Source organism: Miscanthus floridulus, chromosome 6 (assembly GCF_019320115.1).
Source record: "Miscanthus floridulus cultivar M001 chromosome 6, ASM1932011v1, whole genome shotgun sequence".
Lineage (NCBI taxonomy): Eukaryota > Viridiplantae > Streptophyta > Magnoliopsida > Poales > Poaceae > Miscanthus > Miscanthus floridulus.
The window spans coordinates 140,388,973-140,414,192 of record NC_089585.1 but is presented as its reverse complement, the minus strand read 5'-3'; the positions used below and the strand labels follow the sequence as shown (position 1 = coordinate 140,414,192).

Here is a 25,220-nt window from a genome sequence, read left to right as displayed (position 1 = left end):
GTATCTTACCCAACTTGCACGGTATATATGCAAAATGCTCTATGAAGATATAAAATTTTACATGTTTGATAAATTTTCTAGGGTGGACAGTTAATCTACCCACACCTTACTCAACCCACCACCGTCCCTACACTTATGTCGGTGTTGTTGCTTATCTTAATAAGACTCTCTTGCTCCTGGCGTTGAAATGTTGAATCTTCCTCCTTTTGGGACTAGAAGGAAGTTGACTGTTCCTCTTAGAATTCGAAGGAAGTTGACTGTTCTCCCTGCATCGAACCTATCCATATGGACCACATTACCTGTTGCCACCAATGCGTCAGTAAACTGTGGGTTGTTGCCTTGTATTTTGATTCCGACCGCTACAAATTGCAGTGTCAATGGAAGTCCCAAAACCATACTCGTCTACCATGCAATCTTTCCAGTTTTCTTGAATAAAATAAAAAAGACAGAGGAATGGTGGCAGTCCTGTTCCAATCAAACCAATCAGCGGCCGACGCTAGCTTCGAGACACTATTCGTTCGCTGTCCTCGTGTCGGCTCCACCGGTAGTAGCTCACATCAAGTATCCAACCATTCGTTCAACTCCTTGGTCATACCATACGGTCCCTCCGATTTTCTAAACAATGTCGTTTTAGACAGCGAAAAGGTCTAAAGAAATAACTTTAATCATAATTTTTAGCTATAAAATATAGTCTATATATATTTATACGAAACTACGTTTCGAGATGAATCTATTTCTTTAATCATAATTTTTAGCTATAAAATATAGTCTATATATATTTATACGAAACTACGTTTCGAGATGAATCTATTTACATCACTTTTATATTTTAAAATTTAACCAAAGAAAATTATTTTTAGTCAAAATTTAAAATATTTGACTTAAAGACAACCTAAAAAGACGTTCTTCTGCGGTAAGTATTATATTATATTACACGTGCGCATTCACTTTCAACGATCAGTCAGTCTCAGCCAGACAACCCATGTGTACTACTACAGCCATTTGAGAAGTTACACCTGGCTCTAGCTCTTTCTTTTAGGCCAAGTTAGCGACAAAAAGCTGACGGTTCAAAGTAAGTCTACCAAGAACATTTCAAAACCAGGGGATGTTCAGTATCCACTAAACTCGGCACATCACGTTTGTGTTCACGAAAGTCTTCTTTTAGTGAGTTTTCGAGCTGATTCGTTCGACCGCGAAGTCCCTTGCAACAACATTTACTTCCAAGTGAATCTTTCCTTTATAGCAGTATCTAAAACCTCTCTGAAAAATGTTACAGTTCGTATCTTTCGAGAATGGTGATTACAGTATTGATTTCCAAAGAATGGTAGTAACAACCCTACACAACGTGTTCGTCAGTATGTGCATTGCAGATCTTCCTGGCACTGCTATCTATCATGGATAGGCTTGCCTGCCGCTCACGTACGTCGCCAGGACCTGCCCCGGCACATCGTTAGAGAATTCGTCCCACGATGTAGAAGGCAGCACCACAAAATCGGCGTATTTCCCTTCAGAAAGGCTGCCCACGGCATGGTCCAGGAAGCAGGCATAGGCAGCAGACAACGTATGCCTGTGTGTTCGTCAGGGTGAGAGGCCAGTCCATTAGCAGGGAAAACGATGGATCCGCAGAGCTTGGCATTGCAATGACCAGATCGAAAGAGACTTACGCTTTCAGTGATTCATCCAGGGTCAAGCGTTCCGCAGGGATCCAGGGGACCTCCCACCCAGGAGGCTTACGGAACATGGTGCTTCGGATAGCTTGTAAGGGGTTGATGTCTGAAATCTGAAAGACAGTAATAATACACCTGGTAGCTGATTATATGGTAACTGAAATACATAATTTAATTTACTGAAATGTCTGTAGAATTACGTACAGGTCAGTCAGAACCAAAAGCTAGCTGTGCACCACCATCTAACAGTGATCGGAATGTGTAGGAGCTTTGATCAACCCGTTCCACCCCAATCTTGTTTCCAGCAGAGTTGGCATCATCTAATAGATGATCTGGCTGTCAACAATAAAGCGGATACTTCAGAAGTGGAAGATTTTTAAAAGGAATTCAGAAGCGGAAGATTTAAATGCACAATCTATTTTGTAAAGCATAATATACGAATATATAGTAGCAATGGAACGGAATAGTTTACCTGCACGGATGCAATGATACCATGCTTGCCAAAGCGGTTTGCTGCACCTGGAGCCAGATGTTGGGCATGCTCAATCTGATTAGATATGCAAATATTCAATTCAGATTCTACTAAATAGAGCGAGTTCGTTCCAAAAAAAAAAACTAAGCAGAGTGCAAGGGAAAGAAACAATTCTACCCGGAATCTACGGTCCTTCACTCCATTTAAATCAAAAAAAACTTTATTTTAAATTTCTAGAATGATGGTAGTTAAACTTTAGGAGAGAGGGTACATCAAAAAGAAAAATGTCTACCTGGAGTCCAAATTTGTCAGACTCTAGTGTTCTATTAAGTAGGCTGTCCAAATCTGTCACTTGCAGACCATAATTACCAGGATCACCCTCATAAGGCTGTAAAGATCCATCAGCAACTTAAAAAAAATAAAAAAAGAAGTTTAAAGGCTACTACAAGAGGGAGGGATAAACTATTCGTCATGGAACAATGCGCTTGAAGAACCCAGAGAACCATAAAGGCTACTACAAGAGGGAGGGATAAACAATTAGATTGCTAAACAAGCTATTTAATATGCTGGGAGCATGCTATACAGAAACAAGCATTTGAATAAGGTCTTGTTTAGATGTCATCCAAATTCCAAGTTTTTTCACTATCTTTCCATCACATCAATTTTTAGCCGCTTGCATGGAGTATTAAATGTAGGTAAAAAAAATAACTAATTACACAGTTTAGTTGGAAATCACGAGATGAATCTTTTTAACCTAGTTGGTCCACGATTGGACAATATTTACCAAATAAAACGAAAGTGGTACTATTCATCGGGTTCAAAAAATTTGCAAAATGAACGAGGCCTAAATTGCCATACCCAAGCAGAGCATATTGCATAGTAGCTATTCGAACGTAGAAGTGCAAAACACCAAGCAGACCATAACTCTGACAAAGAATCTACTCTTATTTATATGGCTATTACTACACTGAATGAGATGAACTAATAACTGAATTTGAGCATAAGTCAGTCTATTCGCTTGTTGGTTTTAGCCAGGGCTTATCAGTCAGTCAATAGTATTTTTCTCTCACAACAAACCAGCACTCGCCCGACTTATCAACTCAGAAACCAACCAGCGAACAGACCGAGTAATCGAATATGTATTTGCACCATTACAGCAGCAGTTTGTTGCAGGAAAATGAATTGGAACAAAAAAGAGTAGCACATACCTCTGACAGCTTCCTTGATCCTGGGGCCGTTCGCTGTGGCTGAATTATTATGAGAGAAAAGCATTGTTTCGGCTGAAAAAAAGAAGTCAAACAAATCGAATATGGGATAAGCCGAAAAGACCTGGCAATGAAGTCATCTTTGGTTCTGACCAATGAAGTCATCTTTGCTTCTGACCCCTCGAAGTGGCACCATCGCTAGCTGCAGATTATCAGAGAGCAGCATTACAAAGATAGCACATGCTGAGAAACAGTTTACATACTGCATCATCTATCTATCTATAAAGATCTTTAAATCTATAAAGTTCTTTTAAGGTTCCGTTCGGCTTTACTTATAATCCGTACTATTCAATTTATTTTTTTAGTTGAAATTATATTTTTCTCTCACAACAATTCAGTAATAACAGTATTTTTCAGCCAGTTTCAACTAAGTTTCAGCAGGTCGAACGAGCCTAAACGTGATGATTTACTGTTGTTCTACAGTGTCCCCCGCTTCCCACACCTGAAACACTATCTTTAAACGTGGTGATTTTACCGTGTTCTACAGTGTCCCTCCGTTTCCGACACCGGAAACACTATTTATAATACACACTATTTATCCACAGTACACACATGTTTGGCACGTCCGATTTTGCCTCCTGCCATCGGATGCCTGCCACGCAGGCCTCCCCAGGCCCCCACGCCCAGGTGGGCCCCGCACCCCACTACATCATCGCCTCCCTCGGTGTCGCAGCCAGAAAAAAAAAACGCAGCGGCGACGCTTGCGAGGAACTCGGCCGCTCTCCTTGCGGCGGCGCGGCTGCAGCGTCGACCTCCGCCGCCCCTGCGCCACCCGCCGTTTGCGGCCCCGACTGCGGCCTCTGTCGCCTCCGCCGTCACTGCGACCTCCGTCCGCCGCACGGCTCGCCCGCGCCGCCCCGCAACTGCGCCGCCCCGTGGGGAACCGGCAACAGCGCGCTCCCGACTCCGGCTATCTCGCTTGCGGGCTACCGCAGCGCGGCGCGGCGCGGCCCCGGAGCGGCGCCGTCGAGGCGTTGCCCTGCAACGGCGCCGGCCCGCTTCCGGCCGTCTCGCTCCCGCCGCTTCGCACTCGCGTCTCCGGCCTCCTCCCTTGCACAGCACCTCGCCCGTGCCTACAGCTCTCTTGGACGGCAGCTCTGGAGCGCCAACGTCCCCTGCCGCCCTCCGCACCAGGTATGCTCTCCTTTTTCCCTCTTTATTTTCTTATTAATTTTTTCATATGGTACGCACATGCCTTCTCAGTATATATGCATTGATATGTGCAGACCAGTTACGTGGAACCTCTCCTTTTTTTCCTCTTTTTATTTTCTTAATTTTTCCATATGGTACGCACATGCCTACTCAGTATATATGCATTTCTATATGTTCATTCTGTGCTTGCCTCCTATGAACTACACATTGTGTGTCTCTGCTTCACTGCTGTGGTGTTATGTGGCTGAATTTTTTAGATTATTTACAACACATTAGTTGTCAATATTACATCTGTACACTACCTTAATCAGCCCCTTTTGCCGTACTGCTGATTCTTTGACCTGCTATTTGGTGTGTTCATATATACCTGCGTGTTATAGACACGCTCAGTTTTCGCGTTTCATTTTGTGCCTCTGTTATTCATTGTTCAGCTACACCGCTTAATTCCTTAAACATGCTTTACGTACATTTGCTAGCAAAGGATGACACATCAGGCATCGGACTATTTCTCGGCCCATGGGCAAACATCGCGATCACAGGTCCCACATCGGCCCCGTTCGGCTTACCCTATATTCGGCTTGTTCGGCTTGTTTTTTCAGCCGGAACAGTATTTTTCTCTCACAACAATTCAGCCAGAACAGTTTTTTTCAGCCAGTTTCAGCCAAGATTCAACAAGCCGAATCGTGAGGCACTGAGGCGTCGGTCTATGATGCTTCCTAGCGATGTACGAGCCTCCGCTAATGCCACCTTTCCTCATGGTATTCCTGCTCCCTTTGCCAATATGTATTTTTTACATATGAAACAAGTTTACCTACACTGCCTTCTATAGTTCTTCGGTTACACTAATGCATCTTCATCCTTCTTTGCAGCGTCCCCACCACTTGGGCCTTCTATTGCTTCTACAACGAGTCGCAAACGTAGAGCAGACAACATCCTCTGCAGTGATGGTTAGTGCAACCATTGTTTACCTATGTCTAACTGCTTGTCTCATTCAGGACAAAAATATTTACGTGTATATTCTTTATTATGGTCCTGCTTTCCAGCTCTCCATTCAGCAACTGTCAGTACAGACCACCGTGTTGTTTCGGTGTCTTCCTCTTCAAGATCTACCCGTCATTGGAGTTCACTTGCTCAAACGAATGCCACCACGAATCCTGCTCTTCAATGCTTCGGTCGACACAAACGTAAGCCTCTTCTCTCAAACCGTTCTCTATATCAATTTACTCATGCTGCATGTCAATGCTAAATCCCATTGCAAATCCATTCCGCCCCTAAATCCAGTACTATATATTGACGCTACCGCTATTGTTACATAACCATGCTATTATATGCCTTCAGACCATTGTCCATATTGAATGAGATCATTGTCAAAATCGATTGTTCATAGCCAATGCTCATGCTGCACCACATAAACAAACATATGTTCAAATAGTGGCTACTTCAGCTGACCCTAAGTGGCCATTCAAAATTAAACGGCGCCAATTCCACGTTCGTGTTTTATATGCCATGACGATAAATAAAAGCCAAGGCCAAACATTATGTAGAGTTGGTGTTTACCTGCCAAGCCCTGTATTTTCCACGGCCAATTGTACGTTGCCTTCTCACGTGTTACATCTCCAAGAGGCGTACGGGTCCTCATTGAAAATAACCCCCCTGGATATAAAGACAGTACCCATAATGTTGTCTACAAGGAAATTTTTTAAGAGATATCCAACTGATGTACTCAGATTGGCCAGGTCCCCTCACTAACCCCGATTTCCTTTAACATCAATCACCTGTACCTGTTTATTCTCTAATGCATCTGTTATTGTTTCAGTTTTAGTCTACTGTGTTACTACCCACATGTAAGAACTGCACAGGCTTTGTGCCATCTCTGTATTACACCCTTTGCTATGATCCATGCTACCAAGAAGCCCCCTGCTTATAAGGTAACAATTTCGCCTCTCACAGTTAGACTTAGCTTGAAGGGCGGGCCTGGTGCAAGCGGTAGAGTCTTACCGCATGTGGCCGGAAGGTCCCGGGTTCGAGTCGCGGTCTCCTTGCATTGCACAGGCGAGGGTAAGGCTTGCCACTGACACCCTTCCCCTAGACCCCGCACAGAGCGGGAGCTCTCTGCACTGGGTATGCCCTTTACAGATAGACTTAGCTTGCCCAAATATTATCGACATACTCATTTTCCTCCACCAACAGCTGAGTCTAATTATGTACCCTCCAATTAAAAACTTTATGCTTCAAGTTAGATGCACATTGTATGCAGCCCTTCTATTCCAAATACTGGACATAACTTTTTCTGTGTTTTTTTATAGCTTCTTCTCCATACCTACACAGCAGCCAGTTGCTCCAGGTGCAAGCGACCGACAGTTGATTCGTGAAACTTTGGGTAAACACATATGCAATATTAACTCTTTCCTTGCCATTTGCCTTTGTCCTCCACAGCGCCAAAAATATTCTTAGTAAGGGCCACACATGTTCTATGCCCTCTATATGTGAGTCTGTTGCCTCCAAGGTCCATGCAACCACACCAGCCTTTTGTTATCAGATAATAATACTCCACATCACACTCACCCCAAAAAAGGACTATTACCAATACAAACTCTGTTTATCAGCCTCCTTCACTTTTACCATCAGGTTTTAGACTTGGTTTTCAACATCTAAACAGAGATCAAAGCTTCAGGTGCAAACTAAAGTAGCTATTTTCAATATGTACACAGGGATCAGAGCTTCAGGTGAAAACTACAGTACCCTTTTCCAGTTTTTTCCCAGCACATATGCAAGATTGCCATCTTCCCAACATCAGCAATTGTCCATTGTAACACAAATACCTATTCCCATATGCAGTAAGGAGCAGTAACTAGAGACCGTGCAGTAATTAGATAGCACTGCTTGATATCATCTATCCTTTACCTCAGTGTTCCCTTTTTTAAGTAATATGTTCCTTATTTTAATTTATGGTCCTCCTGCCAATAGTCTCAATTCCTAATCATTTGCTGATTGTAGAGCAAAATGTTATAATGTGCCTTCTTTCGCTGTTACTTTCGGCTGCTCCTCACTGCTTTCAGCACGCATAGTCATCATTTATTTTATATAAATTGAAGTTTCAGAGCAATAGGCAATACATCATTTGACAAATTGAACAACAATATAGAAATTTAGTCACTCTACAAAACATGCTATATTTGCTCTGTGCATATCCCTTGCTCATTTTGGTATAAACATTCCTATGATGCCCCTTGCACACCAGGTGGGCGGTTCTGCAAAACATGAATCCACTTTGGACAGTCTCACCCTCATCCTGTTCACCTTACAATTCATTTTGGTAAGTATGATCTTGATTTGGTGTGCTACGTCACCTCATTTTGAGTTTTGCATTCAGCCATGATACGTCTGTCATTTATAATTATTCTCATCCTCACAATATCTTCACTCCTGTCCCAAGAAGATGCCTATTGACAAAGTTGGTCCTGCGCAGCTGTTTGCCTTACAAAGCATGCCATAACTTTGCCTTGCTTATACGATACACAGAAACTGATGCTTCTGTTGTTACTAACCTTTCCTTCCATGTAATTATGAAATTATTCACAGTATGTTTTTTATTCACCTTTGCCACCTTTGGTCTGGGCCAAAGGCTTGCTTCTGACTCTCACTCCGTACCATGTTCATGCAGTTAGTTCCATGACAACTCTTCAACCTACAGCCCCAGTTAGCCTTTGGGTGTTTTTTGTCTACTTGAATGTAATATATATTTCATCTTCGGTGCAGGTTCTAGATCTGCTTATGCTGGAATGGCGACCTGGCTGGCTTACCCCATTTAATCGACGCCTGCAAATGCCTTTTCTGTCTAAAGACACATTGTCACTACAGTTTTACCCAAGACAAAGAGATACCAGGGTCCAGTTTAGTTTGCAAAAAATTTTGCAAAATTTTTCACATTCCCCGTCACATCGAATCTTTGGACGCATGCATGAAGCATTAAATATAAATAAAAAATAAAACTAATTACACAGTTTAGACGAAATCGACGAGACGAATCTTTTAAGCCTAATTAGACTATGATCAGACACTATTTGTCAAATAACAACAAAAACGCTACAGTAGCCATTTTGTAAAATTTTTTGCATCTAAACAAGGCCCAGGATTATGTTTCCTTGCTTCAGTTATGCTAAGAGATCTTCAATGTACGTATATTCAGTTCTAAAACTGTATACACATGCTAATAAAGTTCATTCTGGAATCTTAGTTGCTATACAAATCTTTTATATATATATATATATATATATATATATATATATATATATATATATATATATATATATATATATATATATATAAGTAAGTAACTTGTGGATCATGTCAATTGGAGTGCAGCAATTGGTAACTAGTACCTGCAATCCACCATCGATGAAGTGGACATGGGAGTCGATGAACCCCGGTAGCACCACGTGTATATATATATATATATAAGTAAGTAACTTGTGGATCATGTCAATTGGAGTGCAGCAATTGGTAACTAGTACCTGCAATCCACCATCGATGAAGTGGACATGGGAGTCGATGAACCCCGGTAGCACCACGTTCCCACTGAGACTCAGCTCATGCGTGTGGCGACCCTTGAGCTCCTGCAAGCACACACAGCATACAGGGCAGCTAGCAGCAGAGTATCAGATGGAGGGGGAGAGCGAAGCGTCGACGGCCGGGACCTTGACGGACTCGTAGGTGCCGATGCGGAGCACGCGGCCGCCGCGGACGGCCATGGCGTCGGCGAACGGGCGGGCGGGGTCGGTGGTGTAGATGGTGGCGTTGGCCAGGATCATGTCGGCGAAGCGGTCCCGCGGCGGCGTCCCTGCAAATGCGAGGAGAGGCGGGCGGGTCAGCCTTTATCGCACACGAGAGGGGAGCAGGAGAGAGGAGGGCGGCGGCGTAGCATACCTTAATATAAGCCATATAGATTTCTAAAGAAAATTTTAAAATATAGCATATGCCCCAACCAATCCCTTAGATTTATGATTTTTTTTTTCTTAACAGAACGATTGATACTCTGCCTCCATTCGCACCTAAATTACGAATGAGTAAACCGTAAACATGGTCAGATTGCTACTTCTAGTCGTATACATGGTCAGGTTACAAAGGATACATGGATACATGGACCATAAACAAGCACATGCAGACATCTAATCGTACCCATGATCTGAACAAAACATGCATCAACTCGAGTAGCAGATTACCTTGAATAGGAAGATGAGGAGGCCATCGTGTCACAGGTGCACGCCCACGGTTGCGACCTGTTAGTCCCAGGCGAGCTCGCCCACGTAACTGCAGTGCGTCCTCCCTGCTGGCGCCCACGCCATGAGCGCCGACCATGGCGCTGTTGACGATGGACCGCACCCGGTGCGCAAGACCATGGCGACCACCGAATAGCGGGCCACCGAGTCCTTCACGGACGTCAAGGACATGGCCGTGTCCGTGAAGTGCTTGTCCCGCGTCGCCGTGACCACCTAGTCCGGCGTGGCCGTCCCCTTCTTCTCCACCGTTGCCATACGACTCTGTCACTTCTACCTCTGTCAAGATAGCAAATCCGAATTATGCACAGATCGCGAAACGAATGAAGAATCTATTGCACAAACGATGAATCAAAGTGGGAAAACCTGGTTCAAGCCACTCGTAGTCGTAGTTCAACTCGGCAGCATCCTCCTCTGCCTCGTCGCCGAGGGCATTCCAGTTGATCCACCCGGAGCGGCGACCAGCCATTAGAGATGTCGAGCTCGAGCGGGAGACTGGTGAGAAAGCGATGGGGAGAATTTATAGCTCCAGGGTCGCTGTTTACAAAACGAAAATTTCTGGTCATTGGCGCCATTGTGATTCCCTCCTCTGCTGGAATTTTTGGATGAGCCAAAAACTTCCATCGCTTTTCAACTTGCCGAGGCTTTTCCCTCTGCATGCCGCGCGGGAGAGAGAGTAAAATACTCACATTCAAAATGATGCTCGTCGGTGTCGCTTAGTCCACTGCCTGTCCTGCGCTTCCCTCTGCATGCCGCGTCGTCGCTCGCGGGAAAGGTAGGCGGTGGGTCCAGCGATGAGGGGAAACCAATCGGTGCGTGTGTGATTTTCCTTTTTTTTCCTCGGTCCCACGTACTTCCTCAAGCCGTGCGTTAATATTCGTGCTAAAAACTATACGGCTTATATTAAGGAATGGAGGGAGTAGTATAATAGTACTTGTCAAAAACAATCAACTGTCAGCGACTGTGAACTCTGAAAAAACAAACAACCTTAAAATAAAGGAGGAAGGGTTTGTCGGGATCGAACAGGAAAACGAAACAAACATTATCACAGGAATATATGAATCGCCTTCTTCGCTTATAAGCTGTACTTTTTCAGCCAACAAATAGTATTTTTCTCTCACAATAAATCAATCAACAATGCTTTCAGCCATGGCTTATAAGCCAAGCGAACATGACAAATATATATACTAGTAGGTCCAATGAGGAGAAATTTATTCAAAATCCTCTACTGGCGTGTCAGTGTTCATGTCACTGCTCTTGCCTACTTGCACCGGCGATAGAGACGCAACAGGTATTGACAAGCTGCATGAGGAGTGGACCATGGTTTATGTCGGTTGATCGACGATCTTCAATTGTTCTATTGGATGGATATTACGCCAAAATTTCACAAACCATTTTTTTTATGAAAAAATCAGTTCCTTTTCACATGAAACAGAATAAAATCCAGCGTTGCACGCAGGCTATAGCGCCAAAACAATCGTTTTCCTTGAGTTGTTCATCCACCCACAACCAACCACGTCCATGTGGCTCTGGCACAAGTCACGATAAAGATTCAGGGCAGTGTTACTACCTACGGGTACGGATATAACCCAACAAACTCCTGTACAAATATATAACTACCGGCAAGATTGGAAAAAAAATTCCCCCCCCCCCCAATAACTTTCTATCTCAATTCCCAATCTTTCCACACCTGTTAAACTCGACCTAATCGTACGGATAAATACGTCGTGTATAAGTGTATTCATCGGTCAATCTAAAGTGGAAGGACGTGAGGAAGAATAAAGGAGGTGTTTGGATCTCTGCCTATCCCTCTAGCCAGGCTCCCTAAAGCCAACTTCGACTTGTTTGGTTGGTCGAATAGGCCTTCTAGGACCTCTTAGCTTGGGTAGCCACCAACAGGATTCTGATGCAAATATATAAGAGAGAAAGAAAATATAAAATTGATTAGAATGATTTAGAAATAGTCTAGGATTCGTGACTGTAAAATTGTCTTCTATATTTTAGGACTGAGATTTTAAAATTTTTTGGAGGAACACAATAAATATGCTTCCAACTCTTTAGCTACTTGGAAAACTCATTGATTTACCTTTTTTTTAGAAACTATTGGAGATGCTCTATAATCAAGTTCATGCTCACCTGTGCACCCCCTTGGTCTTTTATGGACATCCTTGCAAACTATAGCAAATTTGAAAAAGGAGTGTTCTGGGATCCTAACAGATTTAATTTTACAGGCAGAACAAATGTACAATTTAGACGCTGTCCCCTTTAGTTTCCCAAGGGCATCACACCAAATCTGATCAAGTTTTAGATCACTCCTCTTCGTATTTGTCAAATTTATGTAACGTGTATCATTTAGGCAATGTTGCATCAAAGTGAGGCTGTCAGTGTATGCTGTTGCCCGTGCTGTTAGCAAGTTGCTGGCCTTTGTACCAGCGGCGGCCTCAAGTCAGTTTGAAAATTACATTTGCCACTCTTGAGAATTATGTGATTTTTTAAATCTAAATAATCATGCCAGACTAGTATGGCAATGCATATGTTATTTCAAAGTTCATAAAGTGTCAGGTCGCATTTTACATGTCAGTCTGTTATGGTAGTTCCTCTTCAACCGCAGCCGATGAAGCGGTGGCCGCCGAGTTGTGCTGCATAGGAGTAGGACCATGCAGAGCGGGGCGGGGCCGGGGGCCGGGGGAGCTGAGCCGCCCAACGCCGGTGCTGCTCGCTCTCTCGCACGTGCCTTGCGCGGCGGCCGTCTCCTGAAGAGCGGCAGGACGAAGCCCCAGCGTCGTTCGTCCGTCCTCTTCCTCGTACCGAGTTCGCGTTCACTGCCGGAAAGGACCAGCACCGGCGAGAAGCCATGCAAGAGGACTCGGAGGTCACCGGTGGCGGCGTGACGGAGCACCGGAGCGGGGCGGTGGCTTCATGGGACGGGGAGAGGCGGCGCCGGACGGCGTGGGCGCGTGGCGGCTGGGGCTGGGCATGGCTTTTTAGGACGGGGCGGGGGTTTGAAAAAAAAACGTGCTTTTTAGGAGTAGAGACTCTCTGTTTGTAGTACTAGTTCTAGTTCGTATGGTACACCGTACACGTGTTTGGCCAAGAAAAAAAAAGGAGAGATAATAGATTAGATCCAAGTCCACCGACTTGCATGGGCAATGTATAGCGGACCAGTGCCCTACTCTGGATCCTCGTCGAAACAATCATGGCCGGTTCGCGACGCCGCCGCCAACTCCAGCGGCAGAGGGAGAGGCAGCTGGCCCCCCGCAGCCGCCGCAGCTGCCCCTGCCCCAGCTGGCCAGTTCCAGGTCCAACACCTCCCGTCCGATCTGCTGTCCGAGATCCACCACCGCCTCGCCTTCCTCACGCGCCTCGCCTTCGCCTCCGTCTGCGCCGCGTCGGGGCACCGCTTGAAGCCGGAGACGCCGTGGCTCATCCTCCCCGCGGAGAACGAGGTCCTGTCCCTGGCCGACGGGGAGTCCGCCACCGTGCGCACCTCGGACGTCGCTATGCGCGGCCACGTCGCCATCGGCTCCGCGGGCGGGTGGCTCGTGACGGCCGACGACCGGGGCGCCCTGCGCATGACCAACCCGGCCACGGGCGCGCACGCCGACCTGCCGGCCATCACCACCGTCCCGTTCATCCACCCGGTCTCCGGCGGCCACTGGTTCTGCCTCCACGTGGAACCCTTCCTGCAGGTCCGCTTCGGAGGCCAACCCCCACCCCCGACGACGGAACGCAGAGACGACTTTTCGAGGGGGAGGACGTACACGGTCACGGCCGCCCAGATGCGACAGGTGTTCTACCGCAAGGTCGTCCTCTCGGAATCGCCGCGCCCGAACAGCTACGCCGCCATGCTCATCATGGACCGGTGCACCGGCGCCCCGGCCTTCGCGACGGCGGAGGACCCCTCGTGGAGGATGGCTGCGCTCCCCCGACGCCGTCGAGGACGCCATACACCACTGACGGCCGCTTCCTGTCCATCACCTACACCGGCCGCGTCGAGGCGTGGCAGCGCGACGCCAGTGACCGGCGAGTTCACCAGCGGTGAGGTCGCGCCGAGGCTGGCTTACGAGGACAAGCACCTGCGCCGGAAGTACCTCGCGGCGTCGACGGACGGGCGGCTGATGGCCGTGCTCAAGCACGCTAAGGAGGAACATAATGACGATCGCTACTCCAGGGGCAAGCGCACTCGCGTTTTCTTCAAGGTCCAGATACTGGACCGCGTCAAGGGCCGGTGGGAGGAGGCGGCGGACATCGGCGACACCGCGCTCTTCGTCGGCGTCAACGGGTCGCTGTGCCTGTCGACGAGGGATCACCAGAGCATCAGGCCTGGCTGCGTCTACTTCACCGACGACGAGGTCGGGGCTGCCTGCCTGAAGAAAGCCAACTGCCAGGAGAGATCCTATTCCTACGGCCAAGCCGACGACCCCGAGCTCAGAGACGTTGGCCTCTATAACCTAAAGGCCGGCAGGGTAGAGACTATACGCTCGCTCGGCGAGCATCAGCTATGGCCGCCGCCGGCGTGGTTCACGCCTTCCTTCCTGTGACCACTGCGCGGATCCTTCCTAGATTTCCCCTTTTTTCCTCGTTGCTTAATGAGATAAGACGCGATCAATATCATGCAGCAAGCTAGCTCGATCATCAGCGGGACTACATCTGTTTTATTTATTCCTTTCCTATCATATTGTACCGTTTTTTATCTACCACGGAATTTCATCATTGAGTAAAAACTAGTACTACTTTTATTTGATGGTTATCACATAGGATTTGTTATTGGTAGTATACTTTCATTTGATTGTTATAACGTAGGATTTGTTATTGGTGCTTTCCTGATTGAACGTAGGATTAGTTAATGGTTATTGGTAACACATCAACAAATTAAGGCTACCAAAATCGTGTGCCTTAAGTATTTGGATATGAAATTCGTCTGATATGGCTACTAAAATTTAGTAATGGGTATTGAAATTCGTCTGATGTGACTAGTTACCATTTACTAAATTTTTAAGAAAATATAATCTTAGAAGCTGGAAAAACATAATTAGCTATTTTCAAACATTGTTGGAAGAAATTTATATTCTTTTTTACACAAAATTATGAAGATTACCGTTTTTTTAATTTTTTTTCTTCCCAAACTATATTCCTCTATTTTACTTCGAAAACACTATTTATAGGACGTCCGTCTGGATGACCCCGCACTCGACCACACTGCCCCCGCTCGCGCCCCTGCCGCCCGCCCGCGCCGCGCACGGCGAGCCCGACGTGCTAGGCACTCAGTCGTGGACTCGCGCCTCCCGTCGCGGCCATGCTCCATCCGCTTGCCCCGCCCCTGCCGAGGTCCGTGCCGCCAACGAGCTCCACACCGGTGACCTCTGCGCCACTCCGTGGCTTCGAGCTTCGTGTCGACGTCGAGCTCCACTTCGACGAGCCTCCATTTGTCCAATCAGCAAGCAGATGCTATGCTAAAAGGGCATGTTGCAATAGTATGTTTCAAGTGTTTCAGATATTTCCGAGGTATATTACAAGTGTTGTACATCGATGTTACAAAAGTAGATCGAGATGTTGCACATATTGTAATGGCTATACACGTATGTTTCAAGTGTATGTTTCAAATGTTTCATCTGTTTCAGACTAGTGTTGCAAGTGTTTTGTCTGGACGTGGCAAAAGTAGATCTAGATGTTGCATATACATGCATGTTGCAAGCATATGTTTCCAGGTGTTTCATACGTATATTTGCAAGTATTTCGTATGGATGTTGCTATGTTTGCAATGGTTTTCAAATATTTTCAGACGTTTTCGCAAGTGTTTCATATGCTTGTTTCAAGTGTTTGTTGCATCTAGATGTTTCAAAAGCAGACCGGGCGTTGCACATGGGATACGCGTGAAAAACGGTCAGCAACGCGGACGACGTCCGGGGCGACTTCTGAGGCAGCGCAAAACCACTACTAGTGCGCTCCCTCGCGAGCCCGACACGCTAGCGCCGGACGCCCGGGCGCTAGCAAGTCCGTTTTTACTTCCCAAAGTGCCCTCGTGTTCTCCATGTCTCAATATGTGATCCGCCCTCGCGTTCTCCATATCTCAATATGATCCAGATTCATGATCCCATACTCATGTAATTCAATTTCAAGACATTGAAGATGATACAAAATTCGATTTGAAGACGTGTTAAGTTCTATGCAATGGAGTCTGATTGACGTGTTGAGTTCCATGCAACGCCACGCACGTTTGTGTATAACCGATAAACATATCCAGGATTTGTTAGAACATCACCGAAACCAGGCCGTTGCAGCTTGCAGGAGCGAATGCTTCTCTGCTTTATTATATTGCCCCATTCGCTTCGCTGAAAAACCAAGACGAAACACTGTTCCGGTTGATTTATTGTGAGAGAGAAAACACAGTTACTGCTGAAAAAACAAACCGAAAAAAACAGATTATAAGAGAAAGCTAACATGACCTATTCTTATAATTATTTTAATACTTCATTCACTGGCCAGGCCATTGCAGGATCGAATGCGTCTCTGGTTCATTGTTGTTTCGCTTTCGCAAGGCTCGACGGACGACGGGTCTCTCTCTTCACGGGCCTCCGGCACGGCACCATCAGCTGGGAAGCTGAGACCTGTAGATGTCATGGCACGACGACGTCGGCACCAGGGGGCAGAGCCACAGAGAGAAGGTGTACCGCGTCGTCGGCAGCAGGTACTGCTCGTGCACGCACGGCGACCAGCTGTCGTCGCCGCCCAGCCCCATGTGCATGTGGTCAACATGCACCTGCAAACCAAACACAAAGCCGAGCCATCACTCCCCGACCACTTCGCAGCAACTCGGACGATGCCGGCCAGGAGCTCAAAAACAAAAACACGTCGCTTCCTCACCTCGATCTCGTCCCTCTTCACCAGCCTGTGGACGTGCGTCGCCCTGTCCAGCTCCGCGGCGCCGTAGTAGCTGGCGCTCATCTGCATCGGCGGGGAGCCGCCGTGCGCCGACGCTGTACAGTCCGAGCCCGCCCGCGTCGCGGAGCACCACCCACCTGACGTCGGCCCGCCCGCCGCACTCCACGGGGGTAATGTACGGCACATGTAGCTCCTCCACGCTGCTCTCGTACACGCCGACGCCTTGCGGTCCGGGTAGCACTCGAAGGGCCCACGCCCGTACCACGTGACGTGGCTCAGGGACCTCTCGGCGCTGAACACGACGCCCACCCGTGGAAGGGGAGGGAGGTCGCTCCTGGGGTTCACCTCGTAGTCGAGAACCACGTCGCCTGACTCGTGAATCCGGCAGACCATCTTCACCCGGAAGATAATGGACTCGGAGGCTTCGTCATCAGGCTTCGGTAAGTGCCCGGGAACACCGTAGTAGACGGTGGAGAACTCCACGGTGTTGTCCGGTGATTCCTTGACGGAGAACTGGCTGCTGTGGAACGTGACGTTGTCAAGGAAGGCTTCTCTCCATCGCGAAGCATATGGCTTGGTGAAGAAACCTCCTTTGTCGTTGTCAGTTGGTGCGCGTCCAAAAGCAGTGGAGTATCCCCTTGCTCATAAGCTCAACGCCGCTGACCTGTTGTTTGTAAAAGCACCATGAGTTTTAGGCTTTAGCAACGTTCCTTTACAAAAATATATCCCAAGTTTTCTTAAATGGGTAAAAGTAAAGGTACTGAAACATCAAATTCCAAAAGTTGGTTAAAAGCTTGGCAAGAGTAATATGACTGGTACATATGGGAATGAGCGAGAACGGTTCAACGATAGTATTAGAAAACAAATTCACAGAACTTTTGACAGAAAATGAAACTACCTGGTGGCCTAGTGGGGAGGATGCCCAATATCCCATGGCCGAATTTATGTTAGTTTTTTACGTTAAAAAAAAGGAACCAATGAAGGAGGACATTGCAGCTGCTTATAGTGAAACTATGAGAAGTCAGTTTGCCAAGAGTTTTCAATCACAGGCCACGACTAGCTATGTCATACAGTACATTTCAGTTTGCTCTACGTAAAGCCATTTACTATTGGGACCCTTCAAATTTTTTAGACCAACATAATGCTGAACGCGCTTGTGCATCAGACACGATGGGGATGAACCAAAAATATATACATTTAAATACATACGAGTACAGGGCATTCTATGACAGATTTAGTAGTCCACTTGATTTACACTTGCCTATGTTAGTACTTTTGGCATGTATTAATTGTTATTAATTGCCTACCATACAAGTACGGGCAGCATGTTCTTAGCTCCCCCATGAACATTCTACATACCTTCCAGCGGCCTGGCTGCAAGCGGTAGAGTCTTACCGCCTGTGACCGGAAGGTCCCGGGTTCGAGTCGCGGTCTCCTCGTATTGCATAGGCGAGGGTAAGGCTTGCCACTAACACCCTTCCCCAGACCCCGCACAGAGCGAGAGCTCTCTGCACTGGGTACGCCCTTTTTTTTCCGGTTACCATGAACAGCTGGGTGAATCGTCCGATCAGGCCACACAATGCCATTGAGGCAAAAATTGGAGTCATTTGGAGTATCTCCAAAGTCACCACCATATGCCCAAAATTTAGATCCATCTGAGTCCTCCTTCAGTAAACCCTGAAACAAAAAAGGAAAAGGATAGTGGTGAGAAACAAACGATGGCATAAGAAAATAAACAAAATTCGTCAATGATACATTTTACAGCATTTCATTTGTAGGCTGTAGCAATGTACTAGATTAGCTTGACAAGATTTTTAGGCAATGATGAAAGTTAAAGAAATCGGCTTGTTATAATCCTGTTCTACTTTATCCACTCATCAAAGAAGCAGGTCATAAATCATAACGTAACCCAACCAGTGAGACACATAAGAAAGTCCTAGAGGCTTATAGAAACTAGAATCACGCAAAGGTCAAGAGTGGATGAAAGTAAATAGGTGATACCTCATCAACCCAGTCCCATATAAAACCTCCTTGGAGTCCAAAAGTGTTGTCTATGGCCATCCAATAGGCATCAATATTCCCATTACTGTTTCCCATAGCATGTGAATATCTTGAAAGCAAAAGGAAAAAAGTATCTTAATCAAAATCATATGAATACAGACAAAGGGAATCAAGTTATTGATATGTGAGGTCATGCTTAGCATACTCGCAAAGAATTAGAGGCCTTGTTTCAGATGGATCTTTTGCTATCTTAACAATATCCCAGACACGCATATACATGGGGCACACAATATCTGTGGATGATGTTCTGGAACCACCTCCCTCATAATGGAGGAGTCTTGTTGGATCCCTTTCACGAATCCACCCTAGATGAATGTTACCATTAGATAAGATAAGATACAGAAAAAATGAACTGACAGGTAAGAATGTTTTACCAGACATGGAAGCATGATTAGGTCCATATGAAGATTCATTTCCTAGGGACCAAACAATAATGCATGCATGATTCTTATCTCTCTCCACCATGCTAACAACACGATCAAGCATTGCATTTGCCCAGATAGGTTCTAGTGTAGGATGCTTGAAAGTGCTAGAATCATCAAAACCATGTGTCTCAATGTTGGCATCATCTATGACATAAAGACCAAAGATGTCACATAACTCATACCACCTCGGGTGCTGTGGGTAGTGGCTATTTCTAACAGCATTGATATTGTTTTGCTTCATCAAAATCACATCCTGTCACAAATAGATAGATTGTAAGAATCTGAACCTGGGCAGATGATTAAATCAAACCAAAGAGATATGTTAAAAACTTAAAAATGTTCTCCAAAATGACAGAGGAAGACATCAACCTCAATCATGCATGCTTCTAAATTTGTCTTTCCAAGGCGTGGATGGTGCTCATGTCTGTTGACACCTCTTAGTACAACAGGACATCCATCGACAAGCATTTGCTTGTGTGCCAGGACCACATTACGAATGCCCACTTGGCATGACTCACAGTCAATAAGCTTCCCATTGGCATCTTTAAGGAGAACAACAAGCGTGTATAAGTTGGGCTGTTACAAGAGGAAGAATAGTTAAAAGACATAGCTTTTATACAGTTGAACTGTAACAGTAATGTTTGGCAATAGAATTTCCCTGGGGTTATTATATCTCTTACATGCTCACTAGACCAAAGTTTTGGATTTTCTATTTTTCCACCAAGAACATAACCACGAAAACCACGACAAGGGCTTCGAGTTGGTTTTGGCTTCGGTTTCAAATTGACTGCATTAGCATATGAAAGATCAGCATCTATACTGTTAGATAGTCCAGAGTTATCAAAGAGTGTTGCTTCAATAGACAAAGTTGGGACATGCTCCCGGTCTTGCTTGTGTGAGTCAATCTCCACCTCGACCTGACATACTAAATAACATTAGAAGTGAACTAAACTACATAGCAATATCAGATTAAATAATTCCTTGACTTGTGCAGAATCAGCAATTACAATACCTATATTTTGCCGTATGAGAAAAAAAAAACAGGAAATGGCAAATGAGTTCCCCTAGAAAATGTGTTGCCTGTTGTTTGGTTTTGAAAAGATGGGGCATAAAAAGCTATAGCAATCGAAGCAAGCACGAAAGCTGGATAAGCACATAATGATTATCTGTTGCAATAACAGCATAAGATTCTAAATGTATCTACAAGTCCTTTGGTGGTTGGTTAATTGATTGATCATGTGGTTCTGAGTAACAGATATCAGTTATTACTGTAAGAAATGTTTGAACTTTGAAGGTTATATTAACATTCCTACCCAAAAGAACGAAGGAAGAAAGGAAAGAAATGGTCTTCAACCATCTTCATTAGTTTTTCCCGGAACATGTGTGTCATGAATCAAATCATCTCCACTAAGGCACTAACCAATTCGCAAAACCGGATAACCCTGCCAAGATTAGGACTAGAGTTACCTCAATATCAGCTAAACTGAAATTATCATCCAAGGTTGCTTTGAAGAAGTAATCTGTGATAAAAATCTGCAAAGAACATATGAGCACTTCATAACCCAAAAAATTTGGAGACCCAAGAATAATTTCTTTAAGAAAAGGAATGGAGAAAACGAATACAAATGTAAATGCAGTGTATAATCTCAACAAGTTAGTACATCCCCCTTTTCAGTAAAACAATGCAGCCCATGATTCTTCCTAGCGAGAGGTTATAACAGAACAGTGGACTCACAATTATTTAGTAGAGGAGTATGTTAAACACTGACAGTCTAAAAGAGGAAAAGTACACGGCTGATGCTCCATATTCTTTTGAGAGTGTAAGCACAAAAAGGATCCATATTTATCTTGCTTTTGTGGAGATAGGCGAATGCCATGTGCATTTCTGCCTTAGTTATTATGCCATATCTTGAAAAACTCATGACATCAGGCACCTAATTCAAGTTTAAATGAGGTCATATTAAAAGCAAATATGAACCTTAAAGATCCCCTCTATTTTTTAGAAGATGCAAAATAATAGCTAGAAATTCATTAAATGCCATGTAAGAAACAAGGAGTAACCTGTGGCTTTGATAGTAGGAGCACATCCCTGTGAATACCAGACAGCCTCCAGTGATCCTGATCTTCAAGATAAGAGCCATCACCCCACCTCATAACTTGAACAGCAAGGACATTTTCCTTGTCCGAATCACAAGGATGGCAGCAGTCGGTAACTTCAAACTCAGCAGGAAGCCTGCTGTCCTGGTTGCATTGATCGTCAAGCAACGCTCAATCAAACAAACAATTCATTACAAATCTATAATTACCAAAATAGGTCAAACCAGATAGAGCACTATAACACCTTATGTATAATTAAAAATCTTCAAGAATTTTGTTGTCTCAAAAGTGTCCGAAAAGGAAAAAAAATACAAACAACAGGTAGCCAGCAGCACAACACTCCTAAATCACAACCAAAATATTTAAGCTATCATATTTCGAGGTGCAATTTTTTAAAGCTATGTTCATATAGAAAACAGAATTTTATACATTTAAGCATTCAGAAAACAATTCACAGCAGGAAAACATGTTTATAAGGTTGGGAACTGGGAAGAATCTTCGCTTTTTTCAAATAGAAAGTGAAATATGTTAAATGGAAACTAAAATGCTGAAAAGATCTATATGTGTAAACTTTTTGGATACCAAACAACAAACAATTTGTGGTTGCAGACAATCGTATATTCCACTTTCTTATATACAGAAACCTTTTAAGGGTAGTACACAAAAATTATGAGTCAGATACCGAAACAGTGATAACAATAACAGGCTTCACAGGATCCATTGGCAGTAAATAGGTGGACAAGGGATTAGTTTACCATCAACATTGTTAACTTGATAAATTATTTGTACTGTAGATTGCAGATTAAAATAGAGTACAAGGAAAGAAAATCAAAGCATTTTGCGGTTTTTTCATACCTATACCCAATTGGTACTCCATTTACCCAAGCAAAAAATGCAGAATCAACAGCTTCAAAGTGCAGCAAGATCCTCCTTTCAGCAAGATCAACAGCAAAAAATGAACAGGCTGTAAGTTGGGCTGTTACAAACCTATCAGAAATCATAATCAGCACAGAATTGTGCAAAATGGATGACGGAGAATGTTAGGGACAACTGTAAGAACTAGATCCATTTAAATGTCAGAGACAAAGGTGTTATCCATGTCAAAGAATGGAAAAAGTTTAGAAAATGTCATAAGACGCATCCCAGTAGACATTAAAGGAATAGCATAGCAAAGGGGGAAAAGGAAATAAATAAAAACATGTATATGTAACCAACACAGAGAAGTTTGTCCAAGGAGATAGACAGCTATGCAATAATCATGCCTGGCCAAAACTTGTCAAGAATCGCACAAACATTGTGAAACCAACACAGAGCTTCAGAACAGGTCTGCTACTGTCAGCTATTCCTTTTCAAGTTCATGAACCACATATCTTCTCGAACAAGACAAATATTCGATATAATGACAACGTCATCCAAATCATCATCGCAGGGAGGGAGGGAGAGAGAGAAAAGAAAGGGGGAATAGAAGGATTCAGAACAGAGAACAGAAAATTGGGCGGCAATTAGCACCAACATACCATGATTGCTGTACAGAAAAGAAAGATTACCAAATATCATGTAAATAGCATACCTTTCCACTCTTTTGGGATGTGAAAAACTGTCCTGTAACAACCCGTGGGATTATCAGCCGGCACAAATGGTGGGTTCAATGGGAAAGGATAAGTCATATTTGTGTTGATTGGACGGTCAAACCCATGCATTTGCCAATTTGAGGGAACTGCAAGCAAGTAGGACTCACTTGAGAATAATTCTCAAATGATGTGCAAGAGAACATGCTAAACAGCAAGCACCTTCTCAGCTAAAAAGCAAGTTGAAAAGGCAGAAGGAGGTTGTAGCACCGTGCCTGGCAAAGCCGCCCAATTTGAATCATCAAAATGAGCACAATAGAATCTCTCCGGAACACTTTCCGCTGAAGGAGACAGAAGGAATTTCCAGTATCCACTTAGAGATCTGGCGTATGCTAAGCCCTTGGATCAAAAGGCACATGTCCTGGGGAAAAAACATGAAAATACCATCTCATCAGAACAGACGAATTGTATGTAGCATGGCACTTGAGAATGCTGTAATTTGGAGTATGCAAACCGATTAATTGATCTTAGGATTACGTCCTATGAGCAAACTACTATAGATTATTATATATACCAGACCACAGTTGCTGCGGCTGCGCTAACAACTGCCCGAAGAAAATATACTTTCAGGATGGTCTGTAAAATGCCATTTTGTCTAATAATTCCCTGTGGAGCACGCCCACTCATTCTGTATTGCTGTATCTGAAGGAAGGATGATTAGCTTTAAGCTCATCTGGACTCCTGAACGTCGCTCGTCCCAATCTCGTTTCCACCTTCGCTCCTCCTGAGCACCAGTCAATGCCTTCCACGCAACCCATTCCCCACTAACTGAAGCGCTCCACAGTCCACAGCCACCATCCCGCTGCGGCCGCAGCGCTCCCCGAGATGGAACGGCCACCATAGCCCGTTACCTACGACTAGGAGGAAATGGAAATCTAACCTCAAAACCTCGGTTCCTTCCCAAAAAACCCAGATCGTGGTAAGAGGATGATCCGGAGAACCGAGCCGAGATCCATCCTTGACCCGACAAAATCACTACGAGGCAAAGGCAAGCGATCGCATTCTATGCGGTGCGAGATGAGGATCCGTGTCGTACCTGCAGGCTGCAGCCGGCGCCAGCAAGGAAGGAAGCGATCGATCGACGAGTCAATATAGGAAGCGCTGAAGAGGGTCCGCTGCCGGTGGAGTGGGCTGAGATTTATGATCCTACTGCTAGTACGATTACTAGCTCCACCCACTGGTGCCACGATGAGTGTATGCTTCGTCAGAAAAGATTTCGAAATCGCATTGACTTTGCCTAGAAAAAGACGAGACTCGCTTTTATTTAGAAAACAACCAAAAGGATGATGATTGCATTGTTCGCTATGGCATCGCGCGAACAGACGAACAGGCAAGATTTCGGAATCGCATTAATTTTCCCTATCCCGACGAGCGAGCGACGACTGATAGAGAAGAGCAGGGCTTCTAGTCCGAGCGACGCGCGACGCGCGACGAGCGAGGGTTCTTACCGGAGCAACGGAAGACGGCGCACCAGCAGGAAGGGGATTCCGCGATCGAGGAGCGACCTGGCGTGTGGTGAATCCTCACCGGCGGAATTGGGTTGCGGAGCGGAGTTGTGCAGCTATACACTTGGATTGGATTATTAAAGTGGAACAGGTGTCTAGTTGTCGTCAGAGCATTAGAGCAACGGACCGAGCACCCGCAAAATGGGCCTGGACTCCTCCCAATCCCAATCTGTTTGTCGCATCGGGAGAGACGGAGAGTCCAGGACGCTACGCCCTAGCCCCTAGGACTTACGGAGTACATTTGCTCGGGCGCAGATGGGCCTGGACCGCTTTCCTGGGTGAGGATTCCGTGCTCGGGCGCAGATGGGCCTGGACCGCTTTCCTGGGTGAGGATTCCTTTGCGGGCCATAGACTTTCAGCCTTTTCGCTGGTTGAGCCCGGGCTTATCAACTAGCAACGTTTTTCCTCTCATAATAAATCAGCATTAACCGAGCTTATCAGTCCAGAAACCGACCAACGAACAGGTTTTTTACTCAAAAAAAAAAATCAAACGAGCTATAGACCTGTGGGGGTACATATGACAGGTGGGACAACTTTTTTTTTTTTGGCACTTGGTGACTTTAGCCAGAACCGGCATGAAATCTATGTACTGCTCCCTCCTTTCAAATTAGAAGATGTCTTGACTTTAGCCAGAACCGACGTGAAATCTATGTATCTGAACATAATGTTTATCTAAATGCATACAAAACTATTATATCTAGAAAAGCCAAAATGTCTGAAAATTTGCAATGCAGGGAGTATCACTTATCAGTGTGAAATAAGTCACTATGTTCGTCAAGAGATCCTAAAA

At 45.1% G+C, this 25,220-nt stretch overlaps 1 protein-coding gene and 3 pseudogenes across 1 annotated transcript; 2 read left to right on the top strand and 2 right to left on the bottom strand.

Annotated features, from left to right (window-relative positions):
* Positions 1-1,334: 1,334 nt before the first annotated feature.
* LOC136461377 (protein LONG AFTER FAR-RED 3-like) lies at positions 1,335-10,301 on the bottom strand (annotated as a pseudogene).
* On the top strand, positions 3,993-8,696 carry LOC136457314 (uncharacterized). The gene is made up of 9 exons (XM_066457356.1): positions 3,993-4,538; positions 5,033-5,095; positions 5,212-5,314; positions 5,426-5,503; positions 5,600-5,740; positions 6,373-6,484; positions 6,863-6,936; positions 7,798-7,872; positions 8,316-8,696. The coding sequence occupies exons 1-6, from the start codon at positions 3,993-3,995 to the stop codon at positions 6,402-6,404; spliced, it is 963 nt and encodes a 320-aa protein (XP_066313453.1). The 3' UTR covers positions 6,405-6,484; positions 6,863-6,936; positions 7,798-7,872; positions 8,316-8,696.
* A 2,634-nt stretch (positions 10,302-12,935) lies between the features above and the next one.
* LOC136459924 (uncharacterized) lies at positions 12,936-14,564 on the top strand (annotated as a pseudogene).
* A 1,571-nt stretch (positions 14,565-16,135) lies between these two features.
* Positions 16,136-24,518, bottom strand: LOC136457140 (uncharacterized; annotated as a pseudogene).
* Positions 24,519-25,220: the final 702 nt, after the last annotated feature.